The 16912-nt window shown below is 34.8% G+C and overlaps 1 protein-coding gene across 3 annotated transcripts in view; it reads left to right on the top strand.

Moving 5' to 3' along the window:
* The window catches only part of CEP350 (centrosomal protein 350), a 151001-nt gene that overhangs the window by 37284 nt on the left and 96805 nt on the right, over positions 1 to 16912 (top strand). For 2 of the 3 annotated variants that reach the window (XM_055319114.1, XM_055319113.1), the window contains exons 7-11: positions 2840 to 2953; positions 6127 to 6240; positions 9917 to 10063; positions 11704 to 12362; positions 13287 to 13408. In XM_055319114.1, the coding sequence (XP_055175089.1) occupies positions 2840 to 2953; positions 6127 to 6240; positions 9917 to 10063; positions 11704 to 12362; positions 13287 to 13408 (1156 nt within the window). The remainder of the gene's footprint in view (positions 1 to 2839; positions 2954 to 6126; positions 6241 to 9916; positions 10064 to 11703; positions 12363 to 13286; positions 13409 to 16912) is intronic. The other variant, XM_055319115.1, reaches the window with a different exon arrangement.

Below are 16912 nucleotides of genomic sequence, written 5' to 3'. Positions count from 1 at the left end.
TATATATTTTTTAATATGCTATATTTTAAAGTGACATTTTAATTTCATTTGTTCAAATACATAATAATTCACTTGGTTCACAATTCAAAAGATGAAAAGGGTGTACCTTGAAAAGCTCCTGTGTTCCAACTACCTGGTTCCTTTTCTGATTACTTGTGTTAACAATTTGTATATCCTTCCAGCAATAATTTTTACATACACAGAGTGTGTGTGTGTTTATTTTCTCTTTTTATACAGTTGTTAGTATACTAAGCTCATCCAAACCTTGGTTTTTCTTTTATGTATTTTTTTCTTTAAAGATGTAGGAAATGTTCTATGATTCTACTTCAAAATCTGAAGAAGTAAACACAGTGTGTGTGTGATTTTTGTCTCACACAGTTGTTTGCATATTGCATACATCTTTCTTCCTGGTATAAATGCCTTGAAGTTTAAGATCTTATGTTGGTCATCCTTATTTTATTTCAGAGCCTAGTACAGTGTCTTGAACATAAATGCAGTAATTTTTAAATTCTATTTGGTAAGTTGAATTAATAAGAAAAAAAGAGGGACAAAGAATGAAAATACAGTAGTTCCCCCTATCCTTGGGGATACATTTGAAGACCCCCATAGTAGATGCCTGAAACTGGACAATACTGAACCCTATAAATACTATTTTTCCCTATACATATGTGCCTGTAATAAAGTTTAATTTATGAATGAAATACAGTAATATGTTAACAACAATAGCTAATAATAAAATAGAGCAATTATAACAATATACTGTAATAAAAGTTACGTACTGTCCTTATCCTTCTTGTGATGCTGTGAAATGATGGCTTGCAGTGTGAGGAGATGAAGTGACTGATGTGGGCACTGTGATGTAGCATTAGGCTACTACTCTTGACCTTCTGATGATGTGAGGATCATCTGATCCTGCACCATGGTTGGCAGTGGGTAACAGAAACTGCAAAGTGTAAAGGGGGAGCTACTATAAAATTGGGGGACGGAAAAAGAAACTATTGGAAACTATTGTAGATATTGAAAGCTTCTTAAAGTTAACTTATAAGTAAAGATGCAACAAGGAAAAAAGGCTTCTACAGAGATAAATGTTTCCTCAAGAGTAGAAAAAATAATAAGAGTTGAATGTAGAGACATGAATTGGAGGTGATTGTGATGAAAAGTTGAAAGAGAGAGAGATTGTCATGGGATTGCCATACTTTCTTATTACATACTATAACTTGCAACAGACGACACTACATTTATAAATTTTTTACTTGAATAGGCATGATCACATGTCCCTTGTCACCAATGTCCGGTGAAATTAAGTTTATGCTATTGCACTGAAGAGCTGAATAGATTAATTTCTATTAGACATTTGATCAATTTAGTATATTTAACACTTCTAAGTGCTTTTACCAATTTTTGACTCTAGTGTTCTCGATTCAATTTTACAAATATTTATTGGCTGCCAATTCTTTGGTAAGTTGAGCCTATCTGAAGATATAAATCTTTATACTACTATGGTTACCATCCATATTCATTATTTTATTATTTTGTAAAATAACATTCCAAGTTCAGTGTATTTCTTAAAGAGCACAGATAAATTCAAAGTAAGAATACTAATCCCTAGGAAATAGCACATGTATATAATGTTTGTTGAGAAATTGAACAAATATGTTTTAAAGACCTGTTTTCCACACTTTGGGTGCATTTTGTTTGTGTAGATAGCAACTTGTCCGTTTGTTCAGCCATAGGCAAAATCAGACAGATGGTGGCAATTAATGTCTGTCTTCAAAGATAGAAGAATTAGTGTTGTTTCTTTCTTAGTCCTGAGAAGAGTAGTTCTGTCTCTGAAATCCATAATTTATGATTGACATTCTCTTGTCATTTAGTTTAGTGCTTGCTTCTCCATTTCTAGTCTTTTTAAACAAATGTATATTACTTTATCTCACTGAAGCTTACTTTTTCCAAACAGTATTTGTCAACACATTATGTGGTTGCTAATTATGCATCCTTCTTTTAAAAGCTTTTATAAAGCTGCTAAACACCATTTGTTATCAGAGAAACACAGATTAAAACCATAGTGAGATACCATTCACAACCACTGGTTCTTACAAAAACAAGAGACAATAACAAGTGTTGGTTCTTACAAAAACAAGAGACAATAACAAGTGTTGATGAGGAAGTGGAGAAATTGGAACCCTCATACGTTGCTGATGAGAATGTCAAATGGTGCAGCTCCTCTAGAAAATAGTTTGGCAGTTCTCAAAAAGTTAAACATGGAGTTACAATATGACTTAGCAATTCCACTCCTAGGCATAATACCCAGGAGAACTGAAAACATATGTCCACTGGATAACTTGTATGTGAGGGTTCATAGCAGTGTTAATACTAGCCTAAAAGTAGAAGCATTACAAGTGTCATCAGCTGATGAGTGGATAAACAATGTTGGTATGTTATTACAATGGAATATTATTCAATATAAAAAGGAATAAAGCTTTGATACGTGTGATACAGTCAATGAAAACATTATGTTAAGTGAAAGAAGGCAGACACAAAAGGCCATATATTGTGTGATTCTATTTATGACATGTCCAGAATAGGCAAATCTGTGAAGATGGCAGGTAGATTAGTGGTTGCCAGAGAATAGAGGGAGTGATAGAGGAGTGGCTATTAATGGGTACAGGAAATTAGATAGTGGAGGTAGGTCCCTAACTTTGTGAATATACTAAAAACCATTGAACTGTGTACTTTAATAAAAGTGAATTTTATAGTATGTTAATTATATCTCACTTTAAAAAGTATAACAATTTATAAAGCAGCTTTGATAAGAAAGTTTTGTATTGTTGGTGTAAATTAGGCTTCAATCCTTCAGAGACCAAGATTCGAACACCTGATGGGAAAGTGTGGCAGGAAGCTGAATTTCAAAGCATGAGTAGAGAACTGTATCGAGACTTAGCACTTCACTTTGCAGGTGAGAGTAAAACTTTCTTAGATTTTGTGTATTTTATCATGTATGCTATCTAACGTCAGTTTTTAAACATAAAATTGTCACCAAACTAAAGATATTTCTCTTTTTTAACTGCATGGTATACAAAAGTAATTGTGGTTTCAGTCATAAGGCTTTCTTAGCCTCTAGGCTCTGTTCCAGAATTAAAATTAGCATACATGGCTGATGAGACAGAAACTAGGCTATTATTAACCTGAGGGACTCTTAAGTCAGGCCTGTCTGATTTGAAGGAAACATAGCTGAGTCTAATTGAAGTTTACCTCTACTAGACCTCTGAGATCTTTCAGATGGTCAGTAATTTGGCAGATACAGATAAGATGATACTAACATGAGGGTAAGATGCAGAATGAAAAAGCATTGTAGGAAGGGAATACATTTACAGAACTGGAAATAGGAGGGACTTCTGGAAGATTGGAAGAAGGAAATAGGAAGGTTATAAAAGAACGTCATTAGTTATTGAACACTTGGTACAATTTGGGGCAAGATGCTGCATTCTTAGACTTCTGGGGTTTTTTGTTTGTTTTTCTTTTTACAGTTGTGGAAATGGAGGCTCACAGAGTAATTTTCCCAAGGTTGTATAGGGTAGTTGAGAATCGAAGCCAAGATTCAAAGCCAACTCTGGCTGACTCTAAAGCCCAAGATTTTTCTACTAAGCCCCTGTAGAGATTTTACTAGTAAATTTTACAGTATTAAGTGTCCAGTCCAGTTTTCCTACTATTATTATTGGAACACTATATTCAGAATTTTTTTTCCTCCGTGGAAAGGAAGTATATAATATAATAGTTAAGGGCAAAGATTTTGGAATCAGCGTAAAAAGAATCAAATTCTGGCTCTGCCTCTTACTACCTATATATACTACCAGTGTTACGTAACCCCTCCTCCTTGGTTTTCTCATCTGTGAGATAGGGATAATAACAGTATACTTTAATACAGCAGTATCTTTACAGACTAGAATAATGGCATATGTCAAAGAATTCTTCAAGAGGTCTATTAAGACTGCCTTCTTGGGGTGTGGAGCCTGCTTAAAAAAACAAAACAAAAAACAGCCTTCTCTCTCACGATGGTTGAACTCTGTTCTTCTAGCTAGGACTGACCCATCTACCTGTGTTTCAGATTCCATTTACTCTTGTGTATTTAAGGGCATTATTACTTTGTCCTTATTTCCTTTCTTTTGCTTCATGTAGTTTTCCCTCTCTACAGGGTCATGCCCATTAACAGAGTGTTTGATCACGTGATATTATCTCAGCCATCATAAAGGGCCTCTCTTTTGGCCCTGCTCTCTTCAGTTACTGCCTTGTTTCTCTTTTTTCAGCACAATCAGAAAGTTGCCTTATACTCACTGTCTCCAGTTTTTCTCCCCCGTTTCATTTTTGAATCCTTTCTATTTGGTTTTTGCCCCAGCTTTTCTGTGGACTGCTAATATTAAGGTCATTAGTGACTTCTACATTGCTAAATCCAAGGTTTAATTCTCAGTTTTCTCTTTATCTCTTTGCAACATTAGGCATAATCAGTCACTTCTTTTTTGAAAGTTCTCACTTGACATCTAGTATATCTTAAATGTTTGATTTTCCTCCTGAGTTTAGGTGTCCTTTTCAGTGGTTGGTGGTGGTGGTTTTTTTTTTTTTTTTTTTTTTCCCTAATGAACTCCCTGATACCTAACCATAGTCATACCCTGGTCTCAGTACTTGAATCTATCCTTTTTTTTTTTTTTAACCCCACTTTTTTTTTCTCTTCCTCTATCTCTCTTTCTCCTCCTCCTCCTTCTACTATTACTACTACTACTGTTTGTTTATATACACACTAGGCAAGCTCACCTAGTCTCAGGGCTTTAAATATTTTCTGTTGCTGATGATTCCCAAATTTATGTCTCTGGCCCAGACTTCTCTGAACTCAAACTCATATCTAGTTGCTAACTCCACAACTCCCTTTGGATATGTAATGGGTTTCTCAAGCTTAATATATCCAAAATGGAGCTAATTAAACGGGGTCATGATATACCCCTTAAACTACTCCGCCAGTAGTCCCTCCATCTCCGTTAATCCTCTTTCTACTTGTTCACGCCCCAAATCTTGAGTTGTCCTTGACTCTCCTATTTTTCTTAGACCTTATTTTTCATATTGTCTAAAATATTTCTAAAGTATAACCACTTTCTCCACCTCTGTCACCACTACTCCCTGGCTCCAAGCCACTATGTGTCTCTTGCGTGATTTTTGCAGTAGCCTTCTCCCTGGTATCCTACTTCTGTCCTTTAATTAATTTGTTCTGATCACAGCTGCTAGAGTAAGCTTGTTAAAATTCAATTTAGATCATACCATTTGTTTGCCCCCAAACTTCCAAAAACGTCTCAATCTCATTCTTAAGTAAAACCTGAAGTTCTTAAAATGACGTGTAAAGCCCAGCACTATCTGGCCCTCAGTTATGTCTTGGACTCTAGTTCTTTCTACTTTTCTCTTTGTTCATTTCACTCACACTGACCAGCTTGCTGTTTCTCAGGTATGCTCCTGCTTTATGGCCTTTGACTCACACTTCCACTTTACCCAGAATGCAGAACTCTATATGTATTTTCAAATTTACACTTTAGATCTGTAATTGAGGTTGATTTTCAAATTTATATGTATAGCTAACATGTTCCCCCAGATTGGAATTTAAAAAATTAGTGATTAGTAATTTATGTGTGAAATACCTTGACATAATTTGAGAATATTATATTGAGTATTTTATAAAGTTTTATTCTAGAAGTTCATGAATATCTTCAGTTACATAAGTGAAATAGGAGTCTATGAAAGTGCTTACCTATGACATTCTATAAATGATATGACCCTGGCTTGGAAAGCATTACTTTTGTAACTTCTTCCAGTTTGTGAAAATGAGGTAAATTTCTCAAGGGTTTTCTGAAAACAAACAAACAAAACAAAAAATAAAGAATTTGAATCTAACAGTGGGGGATAGTGATAATCTTTAGACCTTTCTGTATGAGGAGTTGACATTCATAGCTTATGGTTCGCAGAAGTAGCCTCAGTGAAGGGTTTTTTCCTCCCTGCCGAATCATATACTTTATACTGATTTTTTCATCCTGGGGAGAGGATGAATGGGTAGAAATCATTATAATATTTACTATAAATATTTCTGCTTTCCAGATGATATCTCTATGAAAGAGAAACCTGCTGAAAAAAGTAAAGAGAAGAAAGTGGTCAAGCCAGTAAGAAAAGTCCAAAAGGTAACACAGTTGTCAAGTCCAGAAGGCAAAACAGGTTAGTTTTCTCAATATCATGTCCACCCTAAAATTACACAATGCTGAAATGTCATTCTATATGGAAATAAATGTTTGTTAACCAAATGGCACATAGAAAAAGTCAGTACATTTTTACGTATCATTATTTTGCATATGTGTTTTATTGAGATATAATTAACATTAGAATAAGTTGTATAATATATATTTAGAATGTTAGTTTGATAAGTTTTCACATCTGTATATACCCACGAAATCTTATGTTCACCATAATACTGAACACATTCTCTCCCATTTTTATATCATTATTTTTAATGGAAATTAATCAGATTAGGGGCACCTGGGTGGTTCAGTAGTTGAGTGTCTGCCTTTTTAAGTTCCAATCTGGGGGAATATGCTAGCTATACACATAAATTTGAAAATCAACCTCAATTACAGATCTAAAGAAGTGTAAATTTGAAAATACATATAGAGTTCTGCATAAATAAATTTATTTATAAATAAAATATTTTAAAAAATCAGATTAAAGGTAATCTGTATATTATGTATTGAACTTTTATATATAAAATGACTGCTTATAATTGTCACTTAGTCCCTTCACTTATTCTCATAAGAGAATAAATGTTGCATGAGAAAGCCTGGCAGCCCGTGCCAGTAGTGGTCAGTCCAGACTCTAAATAGATCAGGACTGGGAAAGAGAGAATTCCCTAGTTTTATAGTAATTAACACTTCAGGCTCAATTCAAGTTGCTTGGATTTATAACCTAGTTTTGTCATGTCTAGCTTTGTTCCTTTGGTGAGTAAGTTAATTTTAGTGTCCCTTGGTTTCCCCATATGTAAAATGGGAAAGCAGTAGTACTTCTCTCACAGGGTTCTTGTGAAAACTAAAATAGTTAAAACCTAAAAGCATTCAGTATTTGACACATAGTAAGCACTCAAATGTTAGGTATGATTCCATTAATAGTAATTATTTCTGGCTGTCCTGAAAATAGCTATTTAGCTGTCCTATTCATGTTACTTGGTAATTTGGGCTAGAGAGTAGAGGAAGTTGGGAATTTGTCACTCAGTTTGGAGACATTCAGAACCAATCACTCTTACATTCATTCACTATGCAGATACTTGTGAGCACTTGCTGTATGTGAGGCACTGTGCTATTCTAAATTGGGCAATACAGTAAGCAGGATACACATGGCCCCTGCCCTCTGGGGTCTTATAATCTTGTCAGGAAAATAGTAGATACATAGTTACAATAAAATGTGAAGAATGTATCATAGGGACTTTACAAGGTCTTATGGGAATATGGAGCAGGAGTGATGGGACATGGGATTTTAACCGGGCGCTTGCTTTTCTGGTCATAGGCTAATCGATAGAATGTCAAATAATGTATTTTGTGACACTCATTAATTCTAGATGTCAGAATGACCTGGCTGTATAAAAATAAAAAACAACTTTTTAAAAAAGATTTTATTTCTTTATTTGAGAGAAGAGGAGAGAGAGCACAAGCCTGGGTGGGGGGAAAGGCAGAGAGAGAAGGAGAAGCAGACTCATGGCTGAGCAAGGAGCCCAGTGTGGGTCTTGGTCCCAAGACCCTGAGATTATGACCTGAACTGAAGGCAGATACTTAACTGACTGAGCTACCGAGTAAAAAAATAAAATTTTATAAGAACATGAATGATCAGAATATAAACTAATTTTTACATGAAAAAAATATGACAAACTATTATTTTTCATGTAGCATTATGTGATACTCTTGTTAGGGGCATAGTTTGAAATGAAGCTTTGGGAAAACTACCAACTTACAAATACCCATTTTGGATTGTATTTATTCAGCTTTGTGGTAGGCTAATTCCTATGTATGCACTGTGCGGTGACCCAGAGACAGAGTCATTAAATGTGCTAAAGCTGTATTAATAGTTTATCTATAGTGAAAATCCTCTTTTTCTACCAATGACTGTTTGAGACTATTTGCGAAAGACAGAATTTAGAAATAACTGCACGGCATATTCAGAAGCCAACATTTATAAATAACTATCCAGTATGTTCATGGTTGCTTGCTTTTGATTTGGAAAATTAAGCTGAAATCAAAGAGAAGCCTGTTCTCTCATTTTGCTTAAGAACATAAAGTTTCTTATAAATAGATTGAACAATAAACTTAAAGCCATTTAAATATTTCAGATCATTTAAGGTTAATAACAAGATACAAAAACATAAACATACACAGATTTATAATTCATGTTTTTCATACTGGGTATTTTCATTAAGCTACACTTTCACTTAAACCTTTTTTTAACTTTTTTATTTATTTTTTTAAGATTTTATTTATTCATGAGAGACACAGAGAGAGAGAGAGAAAGGCAGAGACACAGACAGAGGGAGAAGCAGGCTCCATGCTGGGAGCCCGATGTGGGACTCAATCCCGGGTCTCCAGGATCACGCCCTGGGCAGAAGGCAGGTGCTCAACCGCTGAGCTACCTAGGGATCCCCTTGCTTAAACTTTTAAATTGAAACCTTTTTAAAAGAGCTTAGGGTGCCTGGGTGGCTCAGTTGGTAGAGCATCTGCCTTCAGCTCTGGTCATGATCTCAGGGTCCTGGGATCGAGCCCCACTTTGGGCTCCCTGCTCAGCAGGGAGTCTGCTTCTCTCTCTCCCCCTGCCTGCCACTCCCCTTGCTTATATTCTCTCTCTCTGTCAAATAAATCTTAAAAAAAAAAAAGCAACTCTAAATAGTCTGTCTTGTATTATAAATTTATTAAAATAGCATCATAGCTTAAAAATGGAAGAAAACCACCATCATTTAAAGTACCAGTATTTTATTTCCTTACAGCAGTTTTAAAATAATAAATGATTGTTATCATTGTATTCATAAAATTTTATCTTTTTCTCTTACCGCAAGAATGTTTCTCATATTTCTTATGGAAATTATAATTTAAAAAACGATATGCAGTACTGCACCTGTGTTGGAGTATGATGGTCTGATTTTAATTTCTTTATAATCTGAAAGTAGTAAATGAAAAGTTTTTCTCTTAGTCATGGACCATACTTTTATTTTTATGAACTTTTATAATGAGGGCAATTTAAAATGATATTTGCTTTTTGAGTATCATTGTTTTATGCTTAAAAAGGTAATACGTAATAATGTATCTGTAAAATACAATGTGAAATTCCCTATGATACCATCCCCTTCAAAGGTAGTCACTGATAACTGTGATATGTTTCTTCAGATTTTTTTCCTATGCTTAAATTAAGTCATTTGTTCATTCAACAAACATATATTTTACTATGTGCCAGGTACTGTTGGTATACCAAACATTTATTATAGTTAAGACATATTTTTGTTCTGTGCCCACACTGTTGGATTTGGTGCTCTACTTCTTGAGATTTTGGGAATTGTCAATATTTGGTACTTAACTTTCAAAGCATTTTATACTTATTTGAGTGAAATATATGGATAAATCAAGATTTAAACAAACTGATATTTGGGGACATTATGTTAAAAATTAGATTGTAATCCTTTTGACTTTGGCGTAAGATAAGCATAAGATTAGTTACAAAATCTGTGTGGTTGTCTAGATATACTTGTTAGAGATAAACTTGAAGCTTTAAATTCAACCCAGTATATATATATATAAATACATACATATATATATATATATATATATATATATATATACACACACACATTTTTTTTTTTTTTTTTTAGGTAGTAGTCGCCTGATAAGTACATCCTCTTGGCGAGATGGACAAAAATTAGTAAAGAAGATTCTGGGGCCTGCACCCAGAATGGAGCAAAAAGAGCGAAGAACAGTGTCAAGTGACAGAAGTGGAAGAGAAAGAACTACTAAATCTGGTGAGTAATTAAATTATTAAATTGTTTTTCAATAATTAAAATTGTTGAGAAGAGCAATTAAAAATTGCTTGTGTAAGTACTTAGAGGAGGTGAAAGTACTCTTTTGAGAATGCTTGGTTTATGGGGCACCTGGGTGGCTCATTGGTTGAGCGTCTGCCTTTGGCTCAGGTCATGATCCCAGGATCAAGTCCTGTATCAGGCTCCCTCTGGGGAGCCTGCTGCTCCCTCTGCCTGTGTCTCTCCCTCTCTCTCTCTGGTCTCTCATGAACAAATAAATCTTAAAAAAAAAAAAAAAAAAAGAATTTGGTTTATAATTGTGAATGTAGCTCTTAAGAAATTTTCTATTGGGCTTCTCTGTGGATAATTTCCACATATAGATGTTATGGTGACTTTTATTAAGAATTCTGTTTGTTACATTAATTACATTTAGCTGCCATGTGACTAGAAAATCATCATTTAATTAGATTTTATTAGACTTAAGGGAATTAAGTCCAATCTGTCTTATCCCCGTATACAAAAACACAGGCACACATTCACAATATTGGGTTTATTTGACAGATTAGGACACAGGCCCTAAGAGAGAAGTGATTTTCTGCAAGGGTATATACAATAAGTGAGTGGCAAAATTTGATCTAGGTTCTATAACTCTTTGGTTTGACCCTCAAGTCCATTGCTTTTCTCTTTTTGAAATCTCTTAAATGCTCTTTGAAATAATTATTTTTTTCATGAACACTAATTTTGGGAAATGAAATATAAGTACCTATAGGTCAGCTTTCCTTTTCAGTAACAAAATTTGCTTTGACTAATTTGAACTTGAATGGATTTAGTAAGAAATGCAATGACAACTATAATTTGGTACGTAGAAGTCAATATATATATATACTTTGCATTTACTCCTCTTCACTCTCCTCTAGCTTGTAAATAAACTCACATACATTCTTAGTTTAAAATTAACCATATCAACAAACACTTAGATTATAAAACAAGTTTCATATATATGTTTGATTTTTTTTTCGTTATTTGTTGGAGAGTTGTGGCCCTTTAACATTGTTGATTTTTATTTTTTATTTTTATTTATTTATTTTCTTTAAAGATTTTATTTATTCATGAGAGACACACAAAGAGAGAGGCAGACATAGGTAGATGGAGAAGCAGGCTCCATGCAGGGAGCCCGATGTGGGACTCGATCCCAGGTCTCCAGGATCATACCCTGGGCTGAAGGTGGCGCTAAACTGCTGAGCCACCCAGGCTGCCCAACATTGTTGATTTTTAAACACCTGTTTTAGGGCTTGGGAATGGAGAGAGATGGTAACATTAAATATGCACATGGGAAATAAATAGTAATTCTCTATTAATATTAATAGTTAAATATTCATGTCAACAATAAGATCTGTATTTCAGAAATATTAAAAGTGCATTTTTAAAATACCAAGTAAGTATAGTTTTTATAAAGATTGAAATTCTTCTCTTCTATAAAAAAGTATTTTTCTTTTCTTCTATAATATTCTTTAAACAACTTCATAGGATATTTGAATTTGAGTTTAAAATAAAGTGAAATTCTCTAATTTTCTCCTCACTGCAATAAATCTTAGGAATGAATATAGGATTTTAATATATCACTAATAGTTCATACTTTGCAGGCTGTCATATTGGAAGAGCAGAATCTGATCCTAGATTGGATGTTTCACATAGACATCTTCCACGAAACTCAGAACGTTCGAGAAGTAGAGCTCGGTCTGAAAATAACACAAAGAAATTAGCTCCATCTCTTCCAGACAATAAACAGGAGGAAAATACTGCCTTAAATAAGGACTTTTTACCTCTTGAAATTCGTGGAATTCTTGATGACCTACAGTTGGATTCTGCAGTTCAGGCTGCAAGGCAAGAGACAGGAGAGTTACAGAATCAGAAGTCATCAGCACCAGGGCAAGCTGCTAGGAGTCATAGCCCAGTAAAAAGAAAACCTGACAAAATAACAGCTAGTGAAGATCCACCTGTTATTTCCAAAAAGCGCCACTATGACACAGATGAGGTACGGCAGTACATCGTTAGACAGCAGGAGGAAAGGAAGAGGAAGCAAAATGAAGAGAAAAAGGCTCAAAAGGAGGCCACTGAGCAGAAGAACAAACGATTACAGGAGCTCTATCGGAAACAGAAAGAAGCCTTTACTAAAGTAAAAAATGTGCCTCCCTCTGAGCCATCAGTAACTAGGCGACTGCAAGACACTTACTCCAAACTGCTCCTAGAAAAGACCTTGCTCGAAGAGCCGCCACATCAACAAGCTACCCAGGAAACACAGGTAACAGTAGTGTCAGAGATGCAGAGGGAAGTCATTTGTGATTAGAAAAGGCTTATTTGCCATTTCATTACCCTCATTCCTGATGTTCAGACAATATTTGTAATAATGTTGACCTTTTCATGAAATTTATTGTATGTGGAGAATACTTTGATAAACATAATTGAAAACAAGTGCGCAGCATTTCCCAGAATGACTGTTACTGATCTCTGTTCCTCTCATCATTGCTATTAGTTATATCCTTGCCTAGTTTTCACTGTATTACTAAGCAAAAAGATTGTTAATAAAAGCCTAGTTTTGTGATCTGTGCTGAAATTAGAGGATATCCTAATGTATGTGATAATTTTTTGAGTATTGCTGTTGTTTTTAAAAATAACATTGAGTGTACCACAGACTGTTTTAAAGGCTTTAAACTTTCAATAAATCCACATGGCCTGGGGCAGCCCAGGTGGCTCAGCAGTTTAGCGCTGCCTTCAGTCCAGGGCATGATCCTGGACACCCGGGCTTGAGTCCCGCGTTGGGCTCCCTGCATGGAGCCTGCTTCTCCCTCTGCCTGGGTCTCTGCCCCTCTCTCTCTCTCTCTCTCTCTCTCTCTCTCTCTCTCTCTCTCTCTCTCATAAATTAAAAATAAAAAAAAAAGTCCTCATGACCCTGAGAAGGTAAATGCTACTAGTATTTCTAGGTGAAAAAACTGAGGTTTAGAAGAGTATTATTTCCTTTAGATGATGCAGTTAGTATTAGGTGCCTTTCTTGAATATCAGATGTAATTTTGCTGTTAATTGTAGTGGCTGCGTAAGACAAACTAAATATGAACTGATTTTATTTAAGAGAAAAAGCCCCCATATTTCACTTAATATTTGTCTTATGTACTCCCTGAGTATATGTTTGTGATTGGAGTCACGTAATTTTGATATCCTTTTCTCTTAGACTAAACCCGGGTATCAGCCTTCTGGAGAATCCGACAAAGAAAACAAAGTACAGGAACGTCCCCTAAGTGCATCTTCCAGTAGTGACATGTCTCTGTCAGAGCCTCCACAGCCTCTTGCAAGGTAAGAAGGGGAGAATGAAAGATGATTAAGGTTCTCTTTTCCCGTGTGGTTTCATACTTAATGAATTTTGTTGACTGACCTTGTACATGAGCAAGAAGTTTATTTAGAAATTGGTTAATATCTTCTGGTGGATATTTAAGCATGGTGTACATCTATACTTATTGCATACCCTTTTACCTGTCTTTTTATATCCAGTGTAAATGTAAGTCCTTCCAGAGATCCTACAGTTGGAAGCACTGTTGCTTTCTCTGAACTAAACACACAATAAAACTTTATTGGTTGAAAATCACGGTGAAATTAATATTTTAAAGTATTTGTGGTGAATAATTTTCAAAAGGCATATCTGCATTACTAATCAAAATGTCTTCATGTGACTCATTCCAGTTTATTATTGTAACTGATATTTGGATATGCATGTGAACGTATGAACAAGGGCTAGATTGCTGATTGGGGACTTTTTTACCTTAAGTTCTTTTCTTTTCTTTTTTCTTTTTTCTTTTCTTTTCTTTCTTTTTTTTCTTTGAGAGAGAGTGGAAGAGAGCACAAATAGGCAGAGCAGTAGGCAGAGGGAGCGGGAGAAGCAGGCTGACCACTGAGCAGGGAGCCCAATGTGGGGCTCCTGGGATCACGACCTGAGCTGAAGACAGACACTTAACTGAGTGAGCCACCGAAGCGCCCCATACTTTTAAGTTTTCTTAAGAAAATCTTTTTTTTGCTGTAATATGTTGTTTGCAATAAAGTAAAAGTAAATTATGCATGGAATTTGAGGTGGTTTTGAGATGATATGGTTTTAAATACTTTAACCATTTTAGAAAGAGAAAGATTTTAAAGCCCTTCTTTGAGAACACACAAATAAAAAATCACTTCTCAATTATGGGTTAATACACATGGTCCTTTCACCCCATCCTTCCTCCTCCGAAAGAATAAGAATACTGATAAAGTTAGCTAACATTTATTGAGTACTTGTAGTTTCCAGGCACTGATCGAAGTACTTTGCATTTGTTATCTTATTTAATTCTTGTAATTTCTTGAGTTAGGCACTCCAGTTATTCCCATTTTACAGGAAAGACAATTGAGGCCTAGAATTTAACTTTCTCAAATGTCAAAACATTAGTGGTGGAGAGGGATTTGAACTTAAGCAGTCTTATTCCAGAAACCTGTGCTTTTAACCACTCTACACAGTGCCTCCCAATAAGTTTCATATGATTTATTTAAGGTTGTAAATACCTTTCAAATTTCAAGCATAAATAAACTTTAAAAATGTTTTGAACTTGAATACCTTTAGGTAGGTATACTCTGTAGTTCATCTCAGTCCCATTATTATTGTCAGACATTCTGCTGGCTTCCTGTCTTCTGTTTTACATTTCCCTGAATTTCCTTCTAATTCTAAACAAATTATCCAGTGTTAAAAACAAACCAAATGTAAGACAGGTCTACTATTACTACCTTACACATGTTCCTTTCCTTTTTTTTTTTTTAACCATCAGGTTTCTGCAACAACCTGTGATATATAATCTGTTGCCTCCACTTCCCCTCTATCCATTTCTTAGGTTCCCCATTTCTGTTAGTAGTTTCAGCATATCTCAGTTACTTTATGCTTGGAAGCATGACATTTCTTTTCCTTGCCCTTCATGTCCCCTATTCTTCCTTAGGTACCTGGGAAACTCCCAGTTACATATCTGACCTTGAAGACCTTGAAGATCTAGCTCAAAAGCCATTTTCCTTGGCTAGCAGACTTTATGTTTTCTATCCACACTCTTTTGAACTTTATATATATTATATTAGTACGTATGACATTGTATTTTAATTCTTTTTTTAAATTCTTTATTAGTCTCTTATCCCTGCTAGATCTTGAGAAACTAAAGAGTAAAGAATAATTTTTAACTGGATTAAATTTTTGTCTGAAAAAAAATTTTGACTGAATTTTTGACTCTCCTGTTCCTCTAGCATCAGCATAAGGCCTGGCACATAATTGGCGTTCTAAATACTTAAATTTAAAAATCTTGGATTTTGGGGCACCTGGATGGCTCAGTGGTTGAGCATCTGCCTTCGGCTCAGGTTGTGATCCCAGGATCCAGGATTGAGTCCTACATTGGGCTCCCTGTGGGGAGCTGCTTCTCCCTCTGCCTTTGTATCTGCCTCTCTCTGCGTATCTCTCATGAATAAATAAATAAACTCTTAAATAAATAAAATTTTAAAAAATCTTGGATTTTTACTCAGCAGTATCTTTTATATTTATAACTTCCTTTGTGTTCCCATTACTACCAGCTTAGTTTGAGTCCTAATATTTCGTGGCATAGAATATATGCATTGGTTTTCCTTCATTCCATTTTCATAGCAGTCCCTCAATATGAAAGACTGTACAAAGTAACTTCCAACCAGACCTTGCATGACATGCTTTTCAGTTCTCTTATTACTCTGGTTACTCTCCTCCAGATGATTCTTTTGAATTTAATTGGTAGACCTCACATTTATCCATACTAGTTTGCAGCCTGTCTAAATAACTTTAAATCATAATTTGATAATTTGTTGGGTTAGCCATGCCTCCTAGCTTTCTGTCATCTGCATATTTGATAAGCGTATCTTTAGTCATCATCCAAAAATTATGGACAAGACCAAGGACAGAATTTCATGTTATTTTTCTATAAGCATCTACTTAATAGTTAACATTGACCTTTAATTTTTTTATAATACCCCTTAATATACAGAGTGTCCATGGTCTGGAAACATAGACGAATAATAATGTCATCTGAGACATCTTTATTCTGTTTTTAGACTTTATGGACTCCCTACTCTGTATTCTGTATTTATAATTGGTATTCATAGTTTTGCATTGATACTCATTGATATTCATTAAGTTTTTTAACCGGAGATAATAATCTCCTTATTTCTTCAATATGTACAGTGTTAAACGTTTATTAAATATCTGTTGATTAGAATAATGAATATCATGCCTATGTTAGTATTTAGCAATCTTAAGCATTTCTCTTTTATATAACATTGTTTTTCTTAAGAATTTTTAAAATATTTTTTAAAGATTTTTATTGAGAGCATGAGTGAGAGAGCACAAACGGGAGGCGGGGGGAGTGATAGTAGGGGAGGGAGGATCAGGCTCCTGCTGAGCAGGGAGTCTGACACAAGTCTCTATCCCAGGACCCTGGGATCATGACATGAGCCAAAGGCAGACACTTAACATACTGAGCCACCCAGGCACCCCTATATAACATTATTTTTAAGGGAAACAGTAGAACCAATGTTGTAAAGAATTTTGTTTACAGAGTTTTAAAGGTTATGAAGCCTTCTCTTTAATAATAGTTTAAAAATATGTGTTAAAGAAAGTTTGAATGATAACGGTCCGTTTTTATGAAAATGACATCAAAAAACTCTCATCACATGTAGAAAAATATTTGGAAAGTTATAATTCTAAATGAAATATTAATAGTGTCTCTTTCTCATTGTTTAGCTATGAGTGATCTTCATCTTTTTTATCCTCTTTGTCTTTCT

This window comes from Nyctereutes procyonoides, unplaced genomic scaffold (genome assembly GCF_905146905.1).
Source record: "Nyctereutes procyonoides isolate TBG_1078 unplaced genomic scaffold, NYPRO_anot_genome, whole genome shotgun sequence".
Taxonomy (NCBI): Eukaryota; Metazoa; Chordata; class Mammalia; order Carnivora; family Canidae; genus Nyctereutes; species Nyctereutes procyonoides.
This window is presented reverse-complemented; position numbering and strand designations above follow the sequence as displayed.